At 40.2% G+C, this 24,323-nt stretch overlaps 1 protein-coding gene across 1 annotated transcript in view; it reads right to left on the minus strand.

Moving 5' to 3' along the window:
• Window positions 1-4,328: 4,328 nt before the first annotated feature.
• Window positions 4,329-24,323, minus strand: part of gps1 (G protein pathway suppressor 1) — a 56,921-nt gene continuing 36,926 nt past the window's right edge. Inside the window, exons 11-14 of the mRNA XM_078225556.1 lie at window positions 22,360-22,440; window positions 21,015-21,152; window positions 14,376-14,510; window positions 4,329-6,261 (exon numbers count right to left, since the gene is read on the minus strand). Of these exons, the coding sequence (XP_078081682.1) occupies window positions 6,187-6,261; window positions 14,376-14,510; window positions 21,015-21,152; window positions 22,360-22,440 (429 nt within the window). The 3' untranslated portion in view covers window positions 4,329-6,186. The remainder of the gene's footprint in view (window positions 6,262-14,375; window positions 14,511-21,014; window positions 21,153-22,359; window positions 22,441-24,323) is intronic.

Here is a 24,323-nt window from a genome sequence, read left to right on the forward strand (position 1 = left end):
TGGGAGAATTCTGCCCTTGGTCATAATAAGAGTTTTTTTTATGTCCATGAGTTACACCACAGAATATACAAATATGCTTCTGAATTTCTAAATTCAGTTCTAGTTTGTATGCAAGCTCTGTTATTTATTGGTATAAAACTCTGTTCCAGCTTTGTCTATACTCAATTCACAACTTCTTTCTCATCAGTGTACAAGCTGAAGACATGAATTGACAAGCCTTTTACAAGCAACCTGCTCGCACTACAAATCCTGCAATGGTTGAGTATATTTACTGCCTTAGAAATCTGTTGCAGCATTTATTAAATGAAATCCTATTACAGACAATTTGAAAAAACAATGAGAGAAGCGGGTCAAACAGAACATAGCGAAATCCACTCAAACTCAGAGAACAGCTAAGAGAACATACCAATTTTCTATCAAATTACAAATGATGGCACCATGAAAGTGAAAAATTCCATTCCAAGTATAAAGAAAATAAATTGCTGGGCCCACCCTGTTGTGTGCGCATCTTTCCCAAAGCTCCATTTGATTGTTTCAGTTCGGCTTCTTTCTGTCCTACTTACAGCATCGATGCTACCATGGTTAAAGACAGAAATACGTTCTTTGAATGAGATTGCAATGCACTTGCTCTTTATCCTCATTGCAGGATATGATAACGATTGATCACACCATTCTCCTCTGTCACTTCTCAGCTGATCAGCTCAATGTCACTAGACTTGCACAGTTCCAGCAACAACTTTTCATTACCCCAAGTAAACTCCCGCATTCTCCAAGGATCCAAAATTTGCTTCCTTATGTGCTGCTACTCAGTGATAAGATCACCAGCATGGTGCCAGTCTTACTTATTTATGCTGACAACATACTTCCCTCAACTACCTCTGTTATCAGATTGTATGGTCCGTACTGAATCACAAGAGTGTCAACATTCTGTTCAATTGAAGATCGAGAAGAACAGCCCCTTCTATAAACTCTACTCCTTTGCTACTCATTCCATCCCTCAACCATGTATGTTGATTAAAGCATGTCTCAAGTCCTTAAAATCTTGTTCAACCTACAGTTAAGTTTCAAATCCCACATCCTATCCATCACCAAGACTGGTGACTTTCAACTCTGACAGTACATCACCCCCACTGCTATTAACTTTTTAACCCATGCTTTATTTACCTTTAGGCCAGCCTATGTTTCGCATGTGGGATACTATAACCTTAATATTACTGAAGTGCATCATTCAATGTTGGAGGATTTCATTGGGGTAAACAGCAAGATCAAATCCAAAGATCTCCCAGATTTAATTCTAGCTCCAGGTTATCTAATATCCTAGCTCAAAGGGGCAGCATGGTGGCACAGTGGTTAGCACTGCTGCCTCACAGATTCCTGGCTTGGGTCACTGTAAGTGTGGAGTTTGCACATTCTCCCTGTGTCTGCGTGGGTTTCCACTGGGTGCTCTGGTTTCCTCCCACAGTCCCAAGATGTGCAGGTTATGTGAATTGGCCATGCTAAATTCTCCCCCAGTGTACCCGAACAGGTGCCGGAATGTGGCAACTCGAGATTTTCACAGTAACTTCATTGCAGTGTGAATGCAAGCCTACTTGTGACTAATAAATAAACCTCACCAAGGATGGAACCTGAGTTTTCACTCTGAGCCATTATCATTTCTGATTTAAATATATCATAACAGACATCTACAAATAATTCAAGGATCTTTATGCAAACATGAATGCCAATGGAGCAACCACAGATCAGCAGATCTTGCATTAAGCAAGCATGACTGACCCTGGTGCAACCTGGAACAACTCTGGAAGCAGAGCTCTCCCGTGTGACTTACAGGCAGTAGGTTGAGCAGTGAATTGCAATTCTGGTCATGTCAACCTTTTAGGGCACATCAAACAATGCTGCTGTAATGTGAAAGAGCCAAACAGCATCACCCCAGTCATACAAGATGATTCCATGCCCGGGCCTAATAAAATAGTTTGGATCTACCATAGAGCACAATTTCTTGTGATGAGCAATTTTCTCTCTCAACTGAAGCAAGTGTACTTCCTTTTCGTAAGGAATGTGGGCTCAAAACTGATGTCTAACTCCTGGTGAACAGAAATTTGGTGAACAAAGTTATCCAAGCAAAACATCACAAATGTTAAAAAATGTCTGCCAACAATGCTACAGCATCTTCAGTATTAACAATAAATCATTCCAGAAAGAAAAGAATTAAACTTTGATGGAAGCCAAAAAGATGATATTGTACTTCAACCTCTCTCTAGAATTCTTAATGGGAGATCACAGCTACAATGAAGAGGTTAAAAAGAAACTAAAGATTGAAATAGGGCACTCAACCAGAAAGGAATCAGATGATCATATATATGGCTTCCTATTTTATAGAAACCTGAACCATGTTATTGGTTATTTTGTCCTTAACAGGGTCCAAGGGGGAGAATGAATGTGGAAGAAAGTTAATTTTGTTTAACTCCCAAAACACCACTTATAGGAAGCTTGCTCTGAAACTTCCAATCTCCCTACATTACTGATAAACATTCCTTTATTTCCATCTCTTCCCTACCCTACATCTCCAAAAACAGACACAAAATCTATTACTGGATGAAAAACAAGGCAGAGCGAAATTAAGTTTCAACTTTTAAAAACACAAGCCAAGTGGGATGTCCTGTACAAAATAACACGAAAATATGGTAATGGCTTTGTCCAAATGAGATACAGTTACACCAAATCCAACTATTATATTTCATCTTATTTGAATTGTAAACATTTAAGAGTCAGCAAATGGAGAAATGTTCCCTTTTGAGGGGTTGATAGTTAATTAGTGTAAGATGAGAACACGTTTTTAAAAAAATCTGGGTGAATTAGTTCCCAGCCACATTTATTTGGTCAGTCTGTTAAATATCAGTTTGCCATGTTTTCATTCGCATATCAATGTCTTTCAGGAAATCAAGTCAAATATGAGCAACATTTTCTGATGCATATTTTTTTGTACACTGAAATTCAACAAAATAGTATAAACTTCAACTTTCTGTAATAGTCATGGAGCACAAAGGCTACTAATATCTAAAGAATGAGTTGGTAATTTGTAATTACAGATTTAAAGTAGAAAATGAACAGGAAAATGACGACCAAAGAAAAAATGGTTTTGGATTTACTGATTGTGCATTTACTCAAATGTCACCATTATCCTATAGAAGGAAATCTGTTATTGTAGATCCTATTTTCCTTTGTGATTGGTTCACTGAAACTTACCCTGCATTCACATGCGCAAATGTGGCCCTGTAGATTCTATGCCGGGAAGACCAAGTCTGAGCCTGGAAAACTTTTCAACATAACGCCTACAGGTTGAGTAATGGAAAAACTGGGACAAAGGATGAACACGTAATATTGAGGTAAATGTGGCTTTATATTTGTTTGATCCTTTTTAAAACAAAATCAAAGTAATCCCATTGTAAACACTCATACATTTTAAATACCGTTCACTAATGTATAAGAAAATATAACCAAAACCGTACCAAATACCAGAGGGTCCTATGTTAAATTTCCACAAGAGAAAAGGCCGATTTTAGTAAGTATGCAAAAAGCCTCAAGTAACACTTTTTTTCCTGATTAGTTGCCAATTAGAAGATGCCTCTGCGCTGTCAACAGAAATTAACATTCGTCAAAAAACAAAGCCTTGAAAAGAAACAATTGTACGTTTTAGCAATTCCTCCTTTCAAACCATTTGCTGGCTTTTCAACGTGGCATCCTGCAAGTATGTGAAGTATTCATCCAAGACTCTACAAAGCAACTAATTTGATCCCTACGCAGTGAAGAGATTATTCTGCCAAAGATCAAATCAAAACAAAGCAGAGCTTAAAACTTGGGTGGCATGGACCAGATTGCTACTTATGTCCATTTACTCCATGCCGTTTACATTATACAGCACCACACAAACTGTCATAGCTGCATTTTTGGCTGAAAGAAAGAGTGAAAAAGGTAATTTTATTTCCTGTCCGAGATGGGACAAATTCTGGACAAAGAGGTGGGATGGCACTGTTGCATCTACCACTGCCCATCCTCCCATTCAAGAGATAAGGATATTGTCTATGCTCCAACAGTGAGGGAGGAAAGCGGAACAGTACACACACTGCCAACTAGTCCCAGGAACTGTAATTGCAACTGGATAGCTGAGTAGGCAAAGAGATAACGATTAAAGGGTGGTAATCATTTGTGCTTTTTTCCAGCTTTTAAAGGGCAAATAAGTTTGACTTCAGACAACTTCCTCAGTCAAAGAAAATGTTAACTAAGCCTCCATAACTAATGTTTCTCACATAATTACAAAATTTGACTCTAAATTGGTGTGGAAAACATTGTATTGCTGATGTGTAATGTATTACAGCTGTAACAAGAAATACCATTTCTTTTATTCTGACATGACAATGAGTCAGTCCTCATCACACAGTTTGTACAATTAAAAAGGAACATACAGAAACAAAAATGTCAAACTAGTTACTGTATTGCCCGTAAACAGAACAGTTAAAAGATCAAGGGACAAAGCTTTCCTCTTTGCTGGTGATGTGTTTATTCTGTGGGTGTGTTCCAAAGATAATTTACAGAAGTCAAAACTGAAAACAATAACTTGCAAATGTAGTGCTTCAGGAGCAGTTCAAAGAGCTTGAAATTTTCCACAAGGCAACGCACACCCAAAGAAGAAACCAAATCTCTCACCAATAACAGTAAGCTCCACAGGTTCACTTGTGTTAAAGCAACAAGTCCTATCAGCATTCCCACGTCACTATTTTCACACTTGTTTTAAAAAACCCTGCAAGTCACTGATAATAGCAAGACATTCTCTCTATATATTCTCTATATTTCTATTTTTGTGTTTTACTGCTACTGCAAATTTGTAATTAAATTTCCTTTTATTAAATAAAATAAACCATACTTTTATTTTGAATGTTGCTTGGGAGTGATGCCAGAGTTGAAGAACTTGTATCATACATAGAGCATTAAAGTTTAAACTAATGGAGAATTCATACCAGTCTCGTGAGATTTTTAAAAAATACTTGTAAGATAAAGCCAACAATTACTGTTGTGATCTAACAACCAATTACGGATCATCAACTATGACATCTTACAGTTTCATGGGAAAATTAGAGACACCAGACATTGAGAATAATGAAGAAAGGGAACTTTTCTTTCCCTGGGCATTGTTGAAAAGTGTTGTAAAACTGATAACTAGTGAAATCCAAATGGATAGTTCAGGATGGCCCTGATGTTTTAGCAGTTGGTCACTGGAATAAACATGTGGTTGTATAACTGAATTCCTGTCTTGAGAGAACTTTGTTTTTTATTTAAAGATTTTTTACTAAAGATTGAAAATCTTTTATTAAAGAGTTATGTCAATTCTTGTGGTTACAAAACATTACCAGGCAGCAGTGGTGGGGAATAAAAGAGGAATCATGCTTCCAGGTCTACCCAGAGGAGTATGCATTTCATCAAATACAAAACAGGACTGATGGTAGCTGCAGGAATCTATGGCACAGCCACCCCAACCTCTTGGCTGAAGGAAAACACATGGCAGTGGAAAAGAATAATTTTAAAATGGCGGAAAAAACAATGGAACTTTTTAATAAAACTCAGTATAATCACTACTTTACACCATTGTGACAGGTCTTTTAAAAGCACTTTTCAACAATGCCCCGGGAATGAATAGAATATCGCACCAATGATAGTCACTGCTTTTACTTTACTTGTGCGAAAGGCTCCCATAACCCAATCATACTCGCTCCATTCCAGTCATGGGCCTTTTCTACTCATGAACTAACAGTAACGCATTCACTGGTACAAAATCCTCCATTTATTATTCCAGCACGCTTTTCACAGTTTTGTAGAAACTAAAACCTTGTCACTTGACTGTTCAGAGCGCTCTCCCACAGATCACAATTAGGATCCTGAAAACAATTTTAAAAAATGTTTATAAGTAAAGATTTGGATCCTGTGGTACACAGTCCATCTTCCTCTTTAATCCAAAGGATCTTTTGTTCAATTTAAACAACAAAACTTTCTTCATGCCCCCAAAAACAGCAGGATAGAGGTTCACTTCTACAATTGTTTGAATTTCTTTAAAGCCAAAAAGCAGTTCTTTGTTGACAGAACTGTGGAAGGCAAAGCACACAGCGCTGGTTCTTCTTTAACAGGGTCTTTATTTCTTTACATATTGGTGCTCATTCGAGTTTGACTGTTTGCAGAATTAAGTTCACCTTGGCTTCCTTCTCGTGGAGGGGACTGTCGGGTAATAAAAAAAAAACAATTAACAGAGGACAGTCATGGTTTTAGTACCTGGGATATTTGCTTACCAAGACAAGTTGGAACACCTATATTAGTAACTAACTATAAATAAATGACACGGCCATTAACCAATGTATGGAATTACATGGTAAGAAGTCTCACAACACCAGGTTAAAGTCCAACAGGTTTATTTGATTGCAAAAGCCACTAGCTTTTGGAGCGCTGCTCCTTCGTCAGGTAAGTGGGAGTTCTGTTCACAAACAGGGCATATAAAGACACAAACTCAATTTACAAAATAATGGTTGGAATGCCAGTCTTTACAGGTAATCAAGTCGTAAAGGTACAGACAACGTGAGTGGAGAGAGCATTAAGCACAGGTTAAAGAGATGTGTCTTGTCTCCAGCTGGGACAGTTAATGAGATTTTGCAAGCCCAAGCAAGTAATGGGGGTTACAGATAGTGTGACATGAACCCAAGATCCCGGTTGAGGCCATCCTCATGTGTGCGGAACTTGGCTATCAGCCTCTGCGTTGTCGTGTGTCGTGAATGCCGCCTTGGAGAATGCTTACCTGAAGATCAGAGGCCGAATGCCTGTGACCGCTGAAGTGTTCCCCAACAGAAAGAGAACACTCTTGCCTGGTGATTGTCGAGCGGTGTTCATTCATCTGTTGTCGTAGCGTCTGCATGGTCTCCCCAATGTACATTCGGCCTCTGATCTTCGGGTAAGCGTTCTCCAAGGTGGCCTTCACGACACACGACAGCGCAGAGTTGCTGAGCAGAAACTGATAGCCAAGTTCTGCACACACGAGGACGTCCTCAACCGGGATCTTGGGTTCATGTCACACTATCTGTAACCCCCATTACTTGCCTGGGCTTGCAAAATCTCACTAACTGTCCCGGCTGGAGACAATACACATCTCTTTAACCTGTGCTTAACCGTCTCTCCACTCACATTGTCTGTACCTTTAAGACTTGATTACCTGTAAGACTCGCATTCCAACCATTATTTTGTAAATTGAGTTTGTGTCTTTATATGCCCTGTTTGTGAACAGAACTCCCATTTACCTGATGAAGGAGCAGCGCTGCAAAAGCTAGTGGCTTTTGCTACCAAATAAACCTGTTGGACTTTAACCTGGTGTTGTGAGACTTCTTACTGTGTTTACCCCAGTCCAACGCCGGCATCTCCACATCATGGAATTACATGATCAGATACTAATGCAAAATTGAGCTTTAACAAAATAAAGCAAATATCATGCAACCTTTTAAACTAACACGTATCAGGTCAAAAACTCAATAGTAAGTTGAGTATATTATCTGAACTGAGAATTGTTTAAAGTTATTTATTAGTGTCACAAGTAGGCTTACATTAACACTGCAATGAAGCTACTGTGAAAATCCCTAATCGCCACATTCCGGCACCTGTTCGGGTACACTGAGGGAGAATTTAACATGGCCAATCCACCTAACCAGCACGTCTTTCTGACTGCGGGAGGAAACCGAGCACCCGGAGGAAACCCACGCAGACACGGGGAGAACGTGTGGACTCCACATAAACAGTGACCCAAGCCAGAAATCGAACCTGGGTCCCTGGCGCTATGAGGCAGCAGTGCTGACTATTGTGCCACCAAATTGTTTTCATAACCTTTGCCTCCAGAAATGTTATATTAACCAAATTCATTTGTGAATAACATTTGTTTGCTTAACATTACGTATTGGTTAAAATGTAACCATGGCAAGAAATAGAAGAATAATGTAATTTAGTCAACTGTGGAGTTCATTTAACTGTGGAGTTAGATGATTGATGAGGGTAGGACAGTGGATGTTGTCTACATGGACTTCAGTAAGGCCTTTGACAAGGTCCCTCATGGCAGGCTGGTGCAGAAGGTGAAGTCGCATGGGATCAGAGGTGAGCTGGCAAGGTGGATACAAAACTGGCTTGGTCAAAGAAGACAGAGGGTAGCAGTGGAAGGGTGCATTTCTGAATAGAGGGCTGTGACAAGTGGTGTTCCTCAGGGATCAGTGCTGGGACCTTTGCTGTTTGTAATATATATGATTTGGAGGAAAATGTAACTGGATTGATTAGTAAGTTTGCGACTACAGAAAGGTTGGTGGATTTGCGGATAGCGATGAGGACCATCAGAGGATACAGCAAGATATAAGTCAGTTGGAGACTTGGGCGGAGAGATGGCAGATGGAGTTTAATCGCTCAAATGTGAGGTAATGCATTTTGGAAGGTCTAATACAGATAGGAAATATACAGTAAATGGCAGAACCCTTAGGAGTATTGATAGGCAAAGGGATCTGGGTGTACAGGTACACAGGTCACTGAAAGTGGCAATGCAGGTGGAGAAGGTAGTCAAGAAGGCATACTGCATGCTTGCCTTCATCAGCCGGGGTACTGAGTTTAAAAATTGGCAAGTCATGTTACAGCTTTATAGAACCTTAGTTAGGCCGCACTTGGAATATAGTGTTCAATTCTGGTCGCCACACTACCAGAAGGATGTGGAGGCTTTGGAGAGGGTACAGAAAAGATTTACCAGGATGTTGCCTGGTATGGAGGGCATTAACTGTGAGGAGAGGTTGGAGAAACTTGGTTTGTTCTCACTGGAGCAACGAAGGTTGAGGGGAGAACTGATAGAAGTCTACACGAAGTCTCCATGGCAGATGGAGTTTAATTTAGACAAATGTGAGGTGATGCATTTTGGTAGATTGAACCAGGGCAGGACTTCCTCAGTTAATGGTAGGGCGTTGGGGAGAGTTACAGAACAAAGAGATCTAGGGGTACATGTTCATAGCTCCTTGAAAGTGGAGTCACAGGTGGACAGAGTGGTGAAGAAGGCATTCGGCATGCTTGGTTTCATTGGTCAGAACATTGAATACAGGAGTTGGAATGTCTTGTTGAAATTGTACAAGACATTGGTAAGGCCACACTTGGAATATTGTGTGCAATTCTGGTCAATCTATCATAGAAAAGATATTAATAAACTGGAAAGAGTGCAGAAAAGATTTACTAGGATGCTACCGGGACTTGATGGATTGAGTTATAAGGAGAGGCTGGATAGACTGGGACTTTTTTTCTCTCTGGAGCGTAGGAGGCTGAGGGGTGATCTTATAGAGATCTATAAAATAATGAGGGGCACAGATCAGCTGGATAGTCAATATCCTTTCCCAAAGATAGGGGAGTCTAAAACTAGAGGGCATAGGTTTAAGGTGAGAGGGGAGAGATACAAAAGTGTCCAGAGGGGCAATTTTTTCACACTAAGGGTGGTGAGTGTCTGGAACAAGCTGTCAGAGGTAGGAGTAGAGGCGGGTACAATTTTGTCTTTTAAAAAGCATTTAGATAGTTACATGGGTAAGATGGGTATAGAGGGATATGGGCCAAATGCGGGCAATTGGGATTAGCTTACGGGTTTTAAAAAAAAAGGGCGGCATGGACAAGTTGGGCCGAAGGGCCTGTTTCCATGCTGTAAACCTCTAGGACTCTAAGATTATGAGAGGCACGGACAGAGTAGATAGTCTGAAGCTTTTTCCCAGGGCTTGAGAAATGTGCGCCCACAACTTATTTTGATACTGACTGTCAGCTATTGCTCTGGCAATTATCAATGTGTGATACTTGATATTGAAAAGCCTGATCACTGTGCCATCTACAGGCATAACTGGTATTGCTTCAAAATGTTGATGTTCATATCAGACCGAGCCTGGAACAGCAGTATGCCACACTGTCGCAACCCACTCAGCACTTTTAATATACAATAGACCCCACAAACCTCATCATTTCTTCAGCACAGGGAAGAAAACATGTTGCAGCTGAAAGGATTGTTAAAACAAATTTGAAGCTCTTCGATTAGGTTTTTCTTCCCTTTTGTTTAAAAATCAGTTGCTGCCATTGACTGGCTATTTTTTAACTTCACTTTTTCTTTCCTACTTGTTATTCAGTGACTGGCACAGCCCCTTCTGATCTGTTATGATGCAACTCTTAAGAATACAAATTCTGAGTCAACAAAATTTTGAAATTTGCACCTATGCACCTGGCCACTTCCTCTGTATACTACGTGCTCTGCTTATTGACATTTAATCCAAGCTTTCATTATAAAAAGTTCTAAATAACTGCAAGCTGGACAACTGTTACAGTAGACATCTGGAAAATGGCTTCAATACTAGGTGGGCTGAACTTCTTGCATCTTAAGATAAACTGATCAAAATTAAAATTATCCTAGTCTCTTCATACACTATATATACTGTTTCCCTGATTCTATCTAGTGCTCTGTACAACAACTTGCATTGATCATGATACAATTGTCCCAAACAGCATAATGAGACAAAAAAACCCTGAATCAAAGAAACTATTTTCAATATTACAACAGTGATTACGCTTTTAAAGTACCTTCTAAATGTGGCTGACTCTCAACTGCCCTCGGGCAACTAGGGACGGGCAATAAATGCTGGCTATCCAGTGACACCCATGTCCCAGAAATGAATAAAGAAATCCAGTGATGTGCATCTTAAGATAGTGAAAGATACAATATAAATATGAGCATCGTTTTTCTTTCTATCGATCAAGACAGGTGGTCAGAACTTGATCAAAGAAGCATGTTTTATGGCAGGTCTTCAAGAAGAAAGGTGGTGATACAAAGGGTGTGAGCTCCAAAGCTGAAGTCCAAGACAGCTGAAGGCAGAGCTGCCAATGGCGAGGCAAAGGAAGTGGGATTCACAGGGGGTCAGAATTGGAGGCACACGAAGTTTCCAGAAGGTTGCTGGGCTGGAGGAGTTAGAGAGATGTGGCAATGCCTGCGTTGGACTGGACACAGTAAGAAGTCTAACAACACCAGGCTAAAGTCCAACAGGTTTATTTGGTAGCAAAAGCCACTTGCGTTTGTGTCTTTGTGCCCTGTTTGTGGTCAGAACTCCCACCCACCTGACGAAGGAACAGCCTGTTCCGAAAGCTAGTGGCTTTTGCTACCAAATAAACCTGTTGGACTTTAACCTGGTGTTGTTAGACTTCTTATGGAGTTAGAGAGGTCAGGAGGGGCAATGGAATGCAGGGATTTGAACAGGGGAACGATGAACCAGGACTCAATGCAAGTCAATGAGCAAAAACCTGATGAGTGAAAAGAACTTGGTTCAAGTTAGGGTACAACTAGCAGAGATTTGGATGAGCTTAGGCTCTTGGCGGAAGCAGAACAGGACTTCAACCAGAGTATTGGAATAGTCAAATCTGTAGCATGGTTGAAAGTTCTGGCATAAGATGGACTGAGGCATGGGTGGAGACAGATGATAACACAATGTGGAATAGATGGGTTAAGCAAGTGGGCAAAAAGTTGGCAGATAGGGTATAATGTAGGAATATGTGACATTGCCCATTTTGGCAGGAAGAATAGAAAAGCAGAACATTATTAACTGGAGAGGGTGTTACAATCCCAGCTGATATTATTACTGGAAAAGTCAGATCCCAGGATAGAATCTGACTTAATAGATCCTAACTTTTATTTTTTGTTGAGATACATGGATGGCAGCTACTGAAGAGTCACAGAACTGCCAACGAACTTTTAAGAAAAGAATAGAACATTCAAAGAAGGAAAGGTATAATTCACTACACCTTCACCCCAGCTATACGTTTACAGATTTCTGATGATGACACAAGTTACAAAATCTATATTGTGCTCTAATGTTTTCAGTGAGTACAGCTCATGTAAATCAATAGGCGAAATGTGGTTAGACACCCCACACTGTGAAACCAAGTGACAGATGCCACCCAATACAACTTCTGCAGATTTTTATCAATCCCCCCACCCAAAGAGCCTTGTCACATTGCAAGCCAAGTGGTCTCACTGGAACTCTGACTTTCACATAAGTTTCCAAACTCCACTCTCGAAGAACACGCCTTGGAATCTCCTCTCAAACGCTTTCTCTTGGCTAGCTTCACCTAGGCTCCACCTCCAGAGTTTCACCCTCTCCCTCCAGTATTCCTCTGCTTTGGATCACCAATGCATTCAAGCTTCCACACAATCTCTCAGTTACTGAGCCATGCCAACAGAACAACATTGCTTCAGAGGCTGTATTAAGGCATCATAAACCATTGGCTCAACTTGGACCTCTTAGCGTCTCAGAAGCTGACTTTAAATATGCTTCCTGCAGCTGTTCCTTTAACTCAGAGATCTTTCTCTGCTCCTCTAACTTCTGAACAGGACCTTTTCAGATTCCTGTTCTTGTTTCTTTAACTTCACAGTCTTCCTGGAACTCTTTTCTGTTTCATTCCCTGGTTTGTGGGACTTTTGGTGCTTTAGCTTTGGATTGGCTTTCCCAAAAGGTTAGCATGCAATTAAAGCTAGTAATTAGGAAGGTAGGTGGAATGTTAGCCTTCAGGGCAGGGGGAATGGAGTATAAAAGTAGGGAAGTCTTATTGCAGCTGTACAGGACATTGGTGTACAGTTTTGATCTCCTTACTTAAGGAGAGATAAGCTTGTATTGTAAGCCGTTCACAGAAAGTTCATTAATCATAGATTCACAGAAGCCCTACAGTGCAGAAGGGAGCCATTCGCTCCATCGAGCCTGCACCAACAACAATCCCACCCAGGCCCTACCCTCGTAACCCTACGTATTAACTCTAATACTAAGGGTCAATTTAATATAGCCAATCAACCTAACCCACACATCTTTAGCCTGTGGGAAGAAACCGGAGCATCCGGTGGAATCCCACGCAGACACAAGGAGAATGTGCAGACTTCATACAGACAGTCACCCAAGGTTGCAATCGAACCCAGGTCCCTTGTGCTGTGAGGCAGCAGTGCGAACCACTGTGCCACGGTGCCAGGAGTCTGCAGACATAGCAGCTCTTCTACTTTACACGTCTTAGTATTTTTCCTGAATACTGCAATCACTGCTCTTGTCTCTTTACACCTTTTAAAAGAAAACTGCAGTAGAGAAATTTGAATTGTATGGTGTGAGTAGTCTTAAATGTGAAAGATAGTTGATGCAAACTTTAAAGTTTTTATATTTATAACTATTTCCCACGGTATTGCTCAGAGCAATCTTTTTCAGTTTGTAATGTGATGGTCACGTCAATCAGAGGTTACTTTGACTCCTGAATAAAGCATTTTCCTATTTAGTGCATGGCAAATGGTTACTATTTTATGTAGTAAGCAACTTGTCTTGTCACATCTTGAGTCTGATGTGACAAGACAAGTTGCTTACTACATAAAGTAGTAAAAATATGATGCAAGGGATATTATATTTGCACACCAATTTTGAAGAAAGGCTTGAATGGCAGTTTTCTGGAATAGAGAAATATTAAGACAGGAATTCTGAGTTATTCAAAATTACGGCAAGTTTCGAGAGGGTAAATAGTGACAGAATGTTATCTTTACTTGGTGAATAAATAAAAGGGGGTTCAGATGGATTATCACTAGAATAACAAAGTGGGTAGAGAGAAGAACATAGAACTCTTTACAATGCGTGCCTATTGAATCAGAGTCTATGTCAATAAAAGGAAATTGGATAAATACTTCAAGGAAGAAATATTTAAAAAAACAAAGCTGAGGGGCAAGAAAATGAAACCAGACGTCCAGCTGAAAAGGTAACACTGGAACAGGCACAGGATGTAAAAAACTATATTTTTAAAAGCTTTCATTAGCGGGATCTATATTATAGTCCTTGAAACTTGAACGGATAGCATTTTGGAAAGGCATAAAGAAAGCATTCTTTAAACAAGGAAAGATTTATTGAAATGGCATAAAAAATATACTTGAAAATTTGCATTCTCCTTTGATTTTTTTATTCCACAATACTCTAAGCACACGAGTAGCAACTATCAAATGTAAGTGTTACTAAGTTCTAGCCGAGAATGTACAAATTTAATTCCAATATTTGAAATGGACTAGATGGGGGGAGGAAAAAAATCACATACTTTTCACAAAAGTTAAAATTTAATGGTTTCAGAAGTACTCGTTGAATAAACTTTGCAACTTTAAATGAATGGAAACACAGAATAGATAATGCACCTGTATTTAAACAGCTAATGCATTCATTTAGTTGCATTACAGCAATTCCACTAGTTAGGCTTCCACTGAAAACTACCTTGTACCTTGACTTAGTTATCATTTAATGCCCAAGTACCTTAACATGGATTTGATTGCGCAGAATAGCAGCTCGGAGAATCATGGCTTTTGCTCTTCTTTGGAACTCTTTGCCCATCTGCAAGGACTTTTCAAATGTTGTGCTGCGTTGATCTACATCCCTGGCGTACAGAATCTATAACCAATCATAAAATAAATCAGTTTGAATAACAAAGGAAAGATAGGTTATGAAGCTAGGCTAGCTCTAAATATAAAAAAATGATAGTAAAAGCTTTTACAAATATATAAAAAGGAATAGAGTGGCAAGAGTGAATGTTGGACCCTTGGAGGACGAGAGGGGGGATTTAATAGTGGGAAATTAGGAAATGGCTGAAACTTTAAATAAGTTTTTTGTGTCGGTCTTCACGGTGGAAGACACAAATAGTTTACCAAATATTAACGATAGAGGGTTGGTAGGAGGAGAGGTACTCAATACAATTAATGTTACCAGGGAGGCAGTGCTTGGTAGACTAACGGGACTGAAAGTGGACAAGTCCCCGGGCCCAGATGGAATGCATCCCAGGGTACTGAAAGAAATGTCAGAGGTAATAGCGGATGCGTTAGTGGTTATTTATCAAAATTAGTTGGATTCTGGGGTAGTGCCGGCGGATTGGAAACGGCTAATGTTACACCGCTGTTTAAAAAAGGAAATAGACAAAAGGCGGGTAACTACAGGCCGGTTAACTTAACGTCTGTAGTTGGGAAAATGCTGGAATCCATCATTAAAGAAGAAATAGCAGGCCATCTGGATAAGAATGGTTCGATTAAGCAGACGCAGCATGGATTCATGAGGGGAAAGTCGTGCTTGACGAACTTGTCGGATTTTTATGAAGATGTGACTAGTCCGGTTGACGGAGGGGAACCGGTGGATGCGGTGTTTTGGGATTTCCAAAAGGCCTTTGATAAGGTGCCTCACAAAAGGTTGCTGAAGAAGATTGGGTCACACGGAGTTGGGGGTAGGGTGTTAGCGTGGATTGGGGATTGGCTATCCGACAGGAAGCAGAGAGTCGGAATAAATGGGTGCTTTTCTGGTTGGCAGGTGGTAACTAGTGGTGTGCCGCAGGGATCGGTACTGGGGCCTCAACTATTTACCATTTATATAGACGATCTGGAGGAGGGGACTGAGTGTAGGGTAACAAAGTTTGCAGACGACACAAAGATAAGTGGAAAAGTGAATCATGTGGAGGGCGTAGAAGGCCTGCAGAGAGATTTGGACAGGCTGAGTGAGTGGGCGAGGATCTGGCAGATGGAGTATAACGTTGACAAATGCGAGGTTATTCACTTGGAGAAAATAATAGCAAATTGGATTATCTAAATGGAAAAAAATTACAACATGCTACTGTGCAAAGGGACCTGGGAGTCCTTGTGCATGAGACGCAAAAACCCAGTCTGCAGGTGCAACAGGTGATCAAGAAGGCAAATGGGATGTTGGCCTATATCACAAGGGGGATAGAATATAAAAGCAGCGAAGTCTTGCTGCATCTGTACAAGGCATTGGTGAGGCCGCAGCTGGAATACTGTGTGCAGTATTGGTCCCCTTATTTGCGGAAGGATATATTGGCCTTGGAGGGAGTGCAGAGAAGGTTCACCAGGTTGATACCAGAGATGAGGGGTGTTGATTATGAGGAGAGACTGAGCAGATTGGGTTTGTACTCGTTGGAATTTAGAAGGCTGAGGGGGGATCTTATGGAGACCTATAAGATAATGAAGGGGCTGGATAGGGTAGAGGTGGAGAGATTCTTTCCACTTAGAAAGGAAGCTAGAACTAGAGGGCACAGCCTCAAAATAAAGGGAGGTCAGTTTAGGACAGAGTTGAGGAGGAACTTCTTCTCTCAGAGGGAGGTGAATCTCTGGAATTCTCTGCCCACTGAAGTGGTGGAGGCTACCTCATTGAATATGTTTAAATCACGGATAGATGGATTGCTGATCGGTAAGGGAATTAGGGGTTATAGGGATCAGGCGGGTAAGTGGAACTGATCCACTTCAGATCAGCCATGATCTTATTGAATGGCGGGGCAGGCTCGAGGGGCTAGATGGCCTACTCCTGCTCCTATTTCTTATGTTCTTATCTTCTTGCCCATTCTTGTTTCTGAATTAAAGATACTATTGCATAATCTATTCATCATCAATATTGTGTTGATTGACAAAGTTTGTACATTAACTAAAAGCAATATTGTAACCTGGTTAAATGTTCAGGTCCCACGCAGGGCAGATTACATTGTTGGTCATTCTACATATCACACAAAAACAAATGCGAAATAAATATTTGTGCTTTGTTGTTTGAATTGACATTGCCCTGAATAAGATACCCAATCAATATTCATCATCTGTTCTTCAGTAGATGTTTAATACTATTGAGTGACTTCATTGAGAACTATTTAAAAACAGAAAATGTAGGAATCAAAAAAGGCATTGAATCCATGCAGCTTATATCTCAAGGCTTGATCTAATTAGTTTGGTGTTAGACTTGTATGAGTAGTTTAATGCCAAAATAATTAATTAAGATTCATCTTGCAGAGGCAATTTGAATCCCCCCTCCAAAAGTTGTAAAATTTAATGTCATCTACCTATATCATTCGAGCATGAGTTGACTATGTTACATAATCAAAGCATTTCAGAAAGCAGAAATTCCAAAAAGATGAATTTGTAACCACACCTTGGGATACATTTCCCCAGGTCTCAGAAGAATGTCATGCATTTTGGGTGCTTCCTGCATGACAATGTGTGCCATTCTTTGGGAAAAAGCTGCAATTTGCGGTGCAGTTCTCCCAAATAAAAAGAGATATATTCATTAAACTACTTGAAATAGAAATGCTTTACCATGGCCTTGAAAAATCAGCACTGGATTCATTTGGCAAATTTTAGAAAGTCAACAAGTGCGATCAGTTTAGGCAAGCTATCGGCAATATATTTTTTAAAAATTAAAGTTTAAAGTTTATTTTGTTAGGCACAAGTAGGCTTACATTCACACTGCAATGAAGTTACTGTGAAAATCCCCTAATCGCCACACTCCGGCGCCTGTTCGGGCATACTGAGGGAGAACTTAGCATGGTCAATGCACCTAACCCGCTCATCTTTGAACTGTGGAAGGAAACTAGAGCACCCGGAGGAAACTCATGCAGACACAGAGAGAACGTGCAAAGTCCACACAGACAGTGGCCCAAGCCTGGAATCGAACCCGGGTCCCTGGCACTGTGAAACAGCAGTGCTAACCACTGTGCCACCATGCCACATCCTGTGTGGCATCCTATTGCTTCCTATCTGTGAACATACATGCATGAGTAGAGTATTGCCTTACATCCTGCCCCACCCTTCATGCAGAGCAGATTTTGAATTATCAGCAATTATTTTGAAGGGGTATTTGGGTGTGAAAGTCATTAACATCCAGCACAGATAACTGAATTATGTTAGAATCAGCCTGAGTATTTTTAAGTAAGGAAATTTTGTGAATTCTTAGTAGAGTACTAGTACATAAAAATACAGCTCCATGGAACCTATAACCTTATGCGACAAGAGTTCTATCGAGCTATTTGTAGAACTTCTGACAGTTGGTTTGGAATGATATTGGCAGAGGTTCACAAAAATGAATGGATTTGAAGTAGGACGATTTCACAGGATAACTACTCCTGAGTAAGATCATGTGGTTTTTGCTGATAACACTTCCCCATGTTTAGTAATCTGTGCCCACTCTGATGTTAATATCACCAAATATGATCAGCTTGCCGGACTTTGATGTCGCTATAGTTGAGGGAGTGGAAGTCTTCATTTAATTTCTCCTTGATGACATCAGGATTAGTCACTCTGGGGTGTGTGCTGATGATGGTAGCTTGCTGCTTGCCTGCCAGTGGGATCTTGAGTGACATGAGGTGGCCATTTGGATCCTTTGGAATGTTGGTCAGCTTAATCACCAATTCATTTTTGACTGCGATGTAGTTTTCTTTGGCTCGATCACTCCGGAAGAATGTGCATCCTGCCCCCATTTCGCACAGTTGACCTTGGCAGATTTCGCAAAGTTCGGCAATGTCAACTTTATATCGGGCTAGCACTCTACCCACTAGGGCAGTTCTCTGTTCTGCTTTATCAGCTTGGGCATTGTCCATGAGAGTGCGCACATTCCACGTACAAAAAGCGAGATGCGTCACATTTGCTCTCTTTCTCTTTCTGATATTGCTACCATTGAAGTGATGCCGACCAGCTGTTGTAAGCTGGCCAGTTTTGGTGAAGCAGGCAATGTGTGGGGCACCTTTTCCAGCCCCTTCCTCAGACTATGGAGGTGAGCAGCATGGTCCTGAAAAGGGCTGCGCAGTTGCTCAGGTGGCTGCCAGGTTTCACCACTGCTTCGATTCAATAAAAGATGACCCTATGGTCTAAGCGGCCTGTGTGCAGGTTTGCGGCTACAGCTCCCAGAGTATCACAACTGCTGCTTCATTGCTCATCCATCCCCACAGGAGTTTTGGATAATAGACGTATGAAGGTGATTTGAGTGTGAATTGGGTTTAAGTGAGGGAGAGTTGCTGCACCGTCAGCCTCACTCTCTACTCCCACGTCCACCTGCATCCTGTGGCAGGATACGTCCTGAATAGATCCATTAGAATGGACAGAGGATTGTTTAACAGATTTAAAGCAGAGTGTGGGCATAAATGGTACTTTTTAAAGTTAGGACGTAGCAAATAGAGTACCCAATGGTCAGCGCTGGGGCCTCAGCTATTTACAATCTATATTAATGGCTTAGATGAAGAGATAGGGAGTTAAGTATCTAAGTCTGCTGATGATACATGGCTAGGTGGAAAGGTAAGCTGTGGGGAGGATAGAGAGAGGCTGCAAAGAGATATAGATGGGTTAAGTGAGTGAGCAACAAGATAGCAAATTAACTACAATGCAGGGAAGTGTAAAGTTATTCACTTTGGTCAAAAAAATAGACAGGTTGAATATTTATTTGAAGTGAGAAACTTGTAAGTATGGATATTCAAAGATACTTGGGTGTGCCTGTACAGGGAATGCAAAAAGTTAACATACGGGTACAGCAATATGTTGTACTGATTCCTTGAAAGACCACCAGTCTTAAATGTATTAAATGATAGAGAATCCACAACTCTCTGAGATAGAGAATTCAAAGCAAGTCGAAAGGCAAATGGCATGTTGTTTTTTATTGCAAGGAGACTGGCATATAGGAAGAAAGAAGTCTTGCTAGAGTTGTGCAGGGTTTTGGTGAGACCACATCAGGGGTACTATGTGCAGTTTTGGTGCCCACATTTAATAAATAATATACTTGCATTGGAGGCGGTGCAGCAAAGATTCACTAAATTGGTCCCTGGATAAAGGGGTTGTCCTATGATGAGAGGCTGAGCAAACTGGGTCTATTTTCTCTGAAGTTTAGAAGAATGAGACACAATCTCATTGAAACTTGCAAAATTCTGAAGGGGCTTGATAGGGTAGATGCTGAGAGATTGTTTCTGCTGGTCAAAGAAACTAAAATGTGAGGGCATAGTCTCAGGACAAGGAGCCGATCATACAGAAGTGAGATTAGGGGAAATTAGTAAATTTGAAGGAATCGTTAGAATTCTCTACCTCAGAGAGTTGTGGATTCTCTATCATTTAATACATTTAATTCTGGTGGTCTCTCAAGGAATCAGAGATATAGGGAATGGGCAGTAAGTGGAGTTGAAGCCCAAGATCAACTATGAATGGCACAGCAGGCTTGAAGGACCATGTGGTCTAACAGTTAATTTCTATGATGTGGAAGTGCCGGCATTGGACTGGGGTGGGCACAGTAAGAAGTCTCACAACACCAGGTTAAAGTCCAACAGGTTCATCTGGAATCATGAGCTTTCGGAGCGCTGCTCCTTCATCAGGTGAGTAGCACTCACCTAATGAAGGAGCAGCGCTCCGAAAGCTCGTGATTCCAAATAAACCTTTTGGACTTTAACTTGGTGTTGTGAGGCTTCTTACAGGTAATTTCTAGAAAGCAATTACAAAAAACAGAATCTTTTATCAGGTTTTTTTTTAAGAACATAAGAATGGAAAAGTGAATTAGATTGTAATGCTTATTGAGATAGTTATAATTTGGCATGTAATTATTCCAATTACCTCGCACTCTAAGATCTATTATAGATTTAGTAAATGGTAAGCAATTATTTCAAGCATTGCTCATTAAGTTTTTAACACTGTAGTCAAGTTCACATACTCTAGGGCACTCCATCAGTTAGGCTAGGCAGTTAGCCAGAAAAAAGGCTAGAAATAGAAATAGATTAGATAAAACAGATAGTCAAGTCTTTCCTTGTGCCATTTTGAATTCCCACAGAGATCAAGAAGGGGAACAGAAAGATCATAAAAAGCTATTCATAATTCTTCCAACGTTAAAAACTTATCACTAATACCACAAATTGAACTTAATCTTAGTAATAGCTCTCTCACATTCTCAAACCAAATCAACAGAGAAGAAATGATAACGGAAGAACAGTTCATTTTAATTATTGCAGGTGCCGAAGTCAGCAAATGCACAACCCAAAACATAATAGCATAGAGTTTTTGCACAGGTGTAAATGTACAAAATCAGTATTGGACTCAAATGATCCTTGAATATAGAGTATTTCCTTTGAATCTGATCTCTCATAAAATGGAGATGACAGCAAAGACTTACCTTGCTATGTGAATCAATTCTACCATTGATTAATCCCTCCAGGATAAGATGTGTTAACTCATCCTCCAGTGCACCCACTGTGGTGTTGAAAGAAATGGCCATCTTGTTCATGTCAGCAGAAACATATGGACTGAAATACTAAAAAAACACAATGGCTTTTAGGCAGGGCTGGTGAAATCCAACATTCTAAGATCATAGGTTTACTAAGAAGGTAACATTTAGATATTTTTGCATGATTTCACAGTCAGCACCAAAGCAACAGTGATCACCTGACCTTGAGGAACTCTTGTCAACAGGTTCTAACAAACTCTGGATTTCCCTCTTCCTAGCATCAGTTTGAACCTGGCACCAAGTCAAGTGCATCTCCAGGCATCCAGCAACAGTGATATCATCAAGCAGAGTGAATTACCAATTACATTCAAGTATTCCCATAGACAGCAAGCCAGGAAATAAAATGCACTGATTTTATTTCAAATTTTACAGACAGTGAAATAAATGATTGCAACATGCCCATGGGTTAAGGTAGAAATAGAAATATCATAAAGAAATGTTTTATCACAATGGAGAAATTTAGCTATCTGCGAATATAAAATTAGTTTTTCAGAATCAATGTGAATATTCAGCAGTAATTATGATCTTATGTTGTTGAAAACCCAGTTGCACCTCATTCAATAAGGTGTTAAGTTTTTCAGGGTTTTTTTTTTACAGCCAGACCAATAGCACAAATTCTCATTAGTTTAGCGATTTCTACTTGGGAGAAGTCTCGGGGGACTCCAACAGTTAACCTTCTGAGGAAGTCTGGTTCCAGATTTTGATTCCTTCTCTACAGATGTTGTCAGACTTGCTGAGAATTTCAAGCATTTTCTGTTCTTGCTCCTCACTATGCTTGCTTCTTTGTTCACATCAACAGTGGGGAGGGCTTGTATTCCACTTGGAAAACCGAGATGAAGACCCATGGTTTGTGGTACAGGTTGCCACCAAGATTTAAAAGAAAAGCATGAGATAAACCGGGAAGTAGTCATTAGGTAAAAGGTTTAAAAGCCTGGAGATTGGAGGAGGAAAGAAACTATGTAACCAACTATCATCTATTTTTCAATTGCCTACAGATTATAACTTAACGAAGGAAGATATATTACAATCTAATTTTGTTGAGATATTTTAAAATTACATTTCTACTAAAGTTCAAATCAAGTAGTCAGGAAGGAGTGGCACAATCAGAATATTAAAAAAAAGGATTCATGAAAAGAATGTGATTACAAAAAAAGTGAAAATTAAAAACAAAGTATTTTGTAGTTGAAAAATAATTAAGAGTCTTAGGTACTAAGATAGTATCTTCTCGACATACCTGAATGAGGGCTCTGTTCCTGATTTGTGTGTAGAGTGTCTTAACATGGGGAGCTAGATACATGTCCAATAGAAGGTTGTCCTGTTATAAGGGAGGGAAGAGACAGCAAAAGAGAACATGTGAGGGGGGGAAAAACAAAAAGACACATGTAATCGATGAGCAAATGAGCCACCAATGCCGCACACAGCAATGCTGCACTACAATCTTTTTCTAGTCAAATAGACTTGTGAAAAAATACAACATAGAAAACGATGGGGTATTCTATTAATTCATGAGATTTTCATCCTGAACCACAACTAACATTTCCTGACCTCTTTACATAGTAACAACTGGTATAGCACCTTTAATGTAATAAAATATCTCAAGGTGCTTCACAAGAACGTTCTAAAGTGGAGGGGTGAAGTAATTTAGGAAGAGAATTCCAGAGCTTAAGGCTTTCACAGCTGAACACATGGCTACCAAAGGTGGAGGGATTAAAATCAGGGATCTTTAAGCATTGGTCACAGTTTTTTTTGAAGGGTTGCAGGGCCGGAAGAGATTACAAGGATAAAAAAGGAGTGAGGGTATGAAGGGATTTGAAAAGACTGATAATTGTAAAATAATTGTAAAATTAAGGTTGTTTGACTGGAAGGCAATCTAGATCAGCAAGCACAGGGACGATGGGTGACTAGGATTTGGGAGGACATAGGCAGCAGAGTTTTGGATGACCTCAAATTTATAAAGTGTGAAATGTGGGAGGCTGGTCAGGAATGTATGGTCAAGTTGAGTTAACAAAGGTATGATTGGGGGTTTTAGCAGCAGATGAGCTGAGGCAAATATGAATTAAGCAATGTTATGGCAGAAAAGTACAGATTACGTGATTGCGTAGATATCTGCTTCATATAGAGACTGTAGAGTTTTTTTAAGAAAGCATAAAGTTATTAAAGGAAACCAAAAATAGGATTTTTCACCAGTTCTTTCCCCATGAAAACACGAAACTGCAATGCTATGCATAATATAATCTACAGGATTACAACAAAATCTAAGGACTAATGGAACAAAATCAAAATGAAGGGAAGATTGTTGTGAAGGATGAACTGATTTGAAGAACAAGTAACATCTCTGACGTGGAATAAATCTACATTTCTCATTAGATTGCTATCCTCTTTGGAGGTGGGGCATTAGGCTATGCCCAAGTAAAATTAAGTGGCTAAAATCTCCACAAAATGCCCTTTATTGTCAAATCCGAACAATGTTTGATTAAAATTCAAGGATGACTTCATACAGTCACTTATCTGGTTGCAACCAGCTTGAAATGGACAGGAAGTTTTCTAATAAATCACTCGTACTTTCCCTTACAATCTAGTTAATGATTGTAAAATGCCCTGGATCCTTATAGAAACAAGTACAAACACAGTACAAATAGTTGGTGATCTTCAGACATTACTATGTAATCACAAATGTTGTCTCACCCATGAAGGGTGCGAGTCTGATTAGCATATCTTGGAATAAATGTGTGAGTAGTGGGCTTAACTACTTCTGACCTCACTATATCGTCCCACCCATCACGAATTACTATTGGTTTTCAAAAACAAAAACCAGTTGTGATGACCATGCCAGGGGCGTAAAAGTAAGTATAGCCCCCAGGTGATGAGAGACATGACTCATCACCCCATAGCAGTAGGTAATCTTAAGGGGGGGGGGGGGGGGGGGGGTGCGTGTGTGCGTGCAATGCCTATAAGGTGAATGCCCTGATACTTCCTTGGTGGGGGTAGGATGCCCTAATGTTTATGAGGGAGGTCCTCTGTGTCATGGGGGAATTATTTTGATGCAGATTGGGATGCCCTTTATAGATGGCACATTGATCTCTGTGGAGCCAGCCTTTGCTGGCTCTATCAGGCCCAACCTATCAACGTGATGCTGCAAACCATGCCCTTGAGTGGCCAGAAAATCTAGAGTGAACATTCAGCCGTGCATCTGTTCTG

This window comes from Mustelus asterias, chromosome 12 (assembly GCF_964213995.1).
Source record: "Mustelus asterias chromosome 12, sMusAst1.hap1.1, whole genome shotgun sequence".
NCBI lineage: Eukaryota > Metazoa > Chordata > Chondrichthyes > Carcharhiniformes > Triakidae > Mustelus > Mustelus asterias.